The sequence below is a fragment of the Strigops habroptila genome, chromosome 7 (genome assembly GCF_004027225.2).
Source record: "Strigops habroptila isolate Jane chromosome 7, bStrHab1.2.pri, whole genome shotgun sequence".
Classification (NCBI taxonomy): Eukaryota; Metazoa; Chordata; class Aves; order Psittaciformes; family Psittacidae; genus Strigops; species Strigops habroptila.
The window spans coordinates 51,743,646-51,747,578 of record NC_044283.2 but is presented as its reverse complement, the minus strand read 5'-3'; the positions used below and the strand labels follow the sequence as shown (position 1 = coordinate 51,747,578).

Here is a 3,933-nt window from a genome sequence, read left to right as displayed (position 1 = left end):
GTCTGTCTGTAAGAGTACTCATCATGCTTAGGACTCTTTAGTATCAGAGAAATACATACATTAATGCCTACTAAATGGTAGTTTTAAGATTAGATTGGTAAATTGCATGACAGATTGAGTTTTCCCTCTAAAGAGGTATTCAGCCATTGAAGGCCTAGGGTTTTTCCCTGAGCATACTGCATACTCACAGATGAACGGGGTATCTCACAGATAACAGAGATTTGTGATGTTCTGGAGGAGCACAAGGAATTTCTACTTTTTTGGAGTTGAAGGAGGTGGATCAACTGAGGTTAAATATCTAGGCTGCTTTATATTCAAGTAGAAATAATGATGCTGTACTGAAAATGGGGAAATGGGGCTAAGGCTTCATTTCAGGGAAATACAGGCAGGGATTCGAAGTGCCCAAGCTGAGGACATCTGCACTGCATCAATTATATGTTCCAGTTGGAACCAACTTCGTGACAAACAGATTTTACCCGTAGTCTGTGAAATATCCAGTGAGACAAACGGGTCTGAAGCAGGGCTGCCCTTGCTAATCACGTGTCTCTTGCATAAGATGGAGGTAAAAATAAAAACCAGTGCACCCGTGTGGAGTTGTTGGCCACGGTGGCACTTCCCCACCCCCAGCATCTTGAGGAGTAAATGCGACTTCATCCTCATTCAAATGGCACTGGGCAGCCTCATGTCTTTGCTAATGCAGTGTAATAGCTCCTCATCCCAAGGCCAGGGTGTAATCTCCTTCAGGCTGCTCCTGAGATGCTTTATGCACTAAGTCCATTAACTTTATTGGGGAAGGCTTCAACCTTCCCCAATAAAGTTAAAAGCGGATCTACACTGGATCTACATCAAGTCGAGCAGAAGGGCATACAGAGCTAGGCTCGGTACCAGGAATGGCATCTGACAATAAATAACCCCTCATGGGTCGCTCGATGCCTTCAGGCAGCCACCCCTCCCACCGCTGCTCCCACGGAAGGAGCAGACAGCGAACTCTCCCCCCTGCCTGGGCGTACGGAGGCCGGTGGGGCCGGGCCCTCACGCCTCAGTTTGGGTGAGGCGGGCGGTGGCCTGGCCGGCGGGGGAGGGCTGGCACTGCGGCCTGCGGGCAGGGCCGCGGCCCCTCGGACGGGTGCCTCGGGTGCCAGCCCGCTCCAGGTACGCGCGGGTTTTATTCTGTTTATTTAATTCCAGCCAGACTCCAGCTCTCAGAGGGCAACACCCGCTACCGGGGTCTCGTGAAGCGACTCCTCCGCCCGGCACGCCCGAAAGCTCCCCCTCCAGCCGCCCGATCGCGGGCGGGCGGGCGGCCCCTCCGCGGGAGCGCCCCACCCCAACCCAAGCAGCACCGGCGCCGCGAGAGCGCGTCCCCAGACCGGGACCTGCGCGGTTTGCACCTCCACCCCCCTGAAATAACGGCGGAGGACAGCCGGCGGGAAGCTCCGCGACGGGTACCACAAACACCCCCAGAGACCCAACCCCCCCCTTCTTAGGACGCCTGTCCCTTTAAATAGGGGCAGGGCCCTTCGCGCACCATAAGACTAGCACCGCCCCGCCTCGCCATTGGTTGTCGCTGGGGTGAGCGACCCGCCCCTGCTCGCAGCGATTGGCTAGGGGCGAGGCTAGGGTACCCGGATGCAGGGACGCTCGACGGTTATAAAGTGCCGGGGGAAGGCGGGAGCGGGCGCAGTTTGAATCGCGGCGGGTTGGGGTAGGTCGCTGTTGTCGCCCGGGCTCCGTTAGTGCGGGACGCTCTCGTCTTCCATCAGCCCCTGCGCGGCGCTGCCCTCCGGTTCGCGATGGTGAGGAGCTGCGGGGCCACTCGAGCGGGCCGCGCTGGGGGGGGTGTGTAGAGGTGGGGGACAGGGACCAGGGGCCGCGGCGCCCTTCGGTGTGAGGCGGGACCGCGCGCGGGGGAGAGGGGAGCGGGGGGAGGCGGGAGGGGGGGGGGGGGTCGCACGCGCACTGGTGGCGCCGGGGAGAGGGAGTGGCCGCCGCGCATGCGCGCGCGGGGTGGTCCGTGCTGCTAGGTGTAGCGGGCGGCGCGCACGCGCCTTGGCGGCGCGCGTGCCGCCCCGCGGGAGGTGGGGGGAGTGTAGGAGGAGGAGGTGGTGGCAGGGGCGCGCATGCGCGGTGAGGTGCTGGCGCTGTGCCTGCAGGTACGGCACCTGGGCGGGCGGCGCGGCTGGCGCAGCCGCACGGACACGTCTCCTCTCGTTGTTAGGCTGGTGGTAAAGCTGGGAAGGACTCTGGGAAGACCAAGACCAAAGCAGTGTCCCGTTCTCAGCGGGCTGGATTGCAGGTGAGCAGGGATTGGAGCATGGGTGAGGGGAAGTCAGGTCGGCCTTCCATCTCTTGGTTGGTTGTGCCTTGTGAAACATGCACATTATGCCATCTCTTGGTTGTCCAAAATGGGGTGAGGATTTGTTTAATGCTTGAGTCTGATGTCTGGCTTAGCTTATTTTTAGACCTTTTATAGATCTATGCGGGAGGGAAGAAAATCCTTTGTGGCTGTTACTGTTGGTGGTTAGAATTGTGATGTAAACATAGCATTGGGTGTCCTAAGTTGGATTCTCAAGTGTTGAAACGTAGCGTGTACTTCTGCCACTGGGGTTCTGTTGCCCAGCATGTGGTTTAGAGCAGTGGCTTTCTTCTTCTGTCTCTGTCGTCATAGCCTGTTCATACTTCTGTTATTTTCCATACTTCTGTTATATTCCAGTTCCCTGTTGGCCGCATCCATAGGCATCTGAAGTCTAGGACTACTAGCCATGGACGTGTAGGAGCCACAGCTGCTGTGTATAGTGCTGCAATCCTGGAGTACCTGACAGCTGAGGTAAGTCTCCTGCAAGGGGTGCAAGCAAGTTGGTCAAGTCCAAAATGGCATAATGACTAGAGCCTGCTGTGTTTTGCCAGTTTGGACTGGGCTGTGAACCCCTTGCTTAGAGCCAGTTTTAAGTATATGCATCATCAGGGGACTATGAAATAGGTGTAGGACCTCTTGTGCTGCATTTTTTGCAGCTCAAATCACTGACTTACAGAAAAGATGGAAGTGCCAGTACAGCACATTGTATCTGCTGTAAAACTTACTCTGTTCTTGGGGAAAACTAAACGCAGAGTTCCAAAGGAGGAACCCATTCAAAAGAGGCATTGTTTGCTGTATTGGTGTTGTTGCTAGTGGACTTGACATAGAGAATAAAATAGCAACAGCTATGCAGTTGGTCTCACTTGGTTTATGTAACTCGATTTTAAAAATGTCTTGTCCTCAGGTTCTGGAGCTGGCAGGAAATGCATCCAAAGACTTGAAGGTGAAACGTATCACTCCCCGTCACTTGCAGCTTGCAATTAGAGGAGATGAGGAATTGGATTCTCTCATTAAGGCAACAATTGCTGGTGGTGGTATGTAAATTCCTTGCTGTTTGTGATGAATTGGGTGGCAAGACCTCTTAACAGTCTAGAGGTTGGTTAACGATGTTGCTTACTTTGAAGTGCAAAGTTTAAGAAAACTGAGAAGTAACATGGTCTTAATTGTTGCTCTTTCTTAGGTGTAATACCGCATATCCATAAGTCTCTCATTGGAAAGAAAGGACAACAGAAAACTGTCTAAAGGATACCAGGATTCCTTGTTATCTCAGGACTCTTAAGTACTTAATTGTCCAGTGTTGGTGATTCCAGTGGACTGTATCTGTGAAACACAATTTTGCCTTTTTGTAACTTTGAAAACTGAAGCTCCCTTGAGCTCTCTAACAAACCAAATTTCTGCATTGAAGTCTTAACCGTATTTAAGTGTTACCATGGCTTCAAAGAAGCTATTGTATTTGTAGTGAGTTCTGATTGAGCTGACTGGTTATAGATTGGTTTAAGTAAAGGAAATGTTTGGTTTTGTACAGACTTTTCATCCACTAGAGTGGAAATATTCAATAAATGTTATGTCAAGACTGA

General features: G+C 52.9%; 1 protein-coding gene across 1 annotated transcript; it reads left to right on the top strand.

Annotated features, from left to right (window-relative positions):
• Positions 1-1,614: 1,614 nt before the first annotated feature.
• On the top strand, positions 1,615-3,933 carry LOC115611050 (histone H2A.Z). Its single transcript, XM_030493396.2, has 5 exons — positions 1,615-1,796; positions 2,219-2,296; positions 2,714-2,827; positions 3,261-3,390; positions 3,537-3,933. Exons 1-5 carry the CDS (start codon positions 1,794-1,796, stop codon positions 3,596-3,598), a joined length of 387 nt encoding a protein of 128 aa, XP_030349256.1. The 5' UTR covers positions 1,615-1,793; the 3' UTR covers positions 3,599-3,933.

Excerpts from the sequence above, each read along its gene's own strand:
- LOC115611050 (XM_030493396.2), top strand. Across the intron at positions 2,297-2,713 it reads CTCAGCGGGCTGGATTGCAG|TTCCCTGTTGGCCGCATCCA; the intron begins GTGAGCAGGGAT and ends GTTATATTCCAG. Across the intron at positions 2,828-3,260 it reads TGGAGTACCTGACAGCTGAG|GTTCTGGAGCTGGCAGGAAA; the intron begins GTAAGTCTCCTG and ends TCTTGTCCTCAG.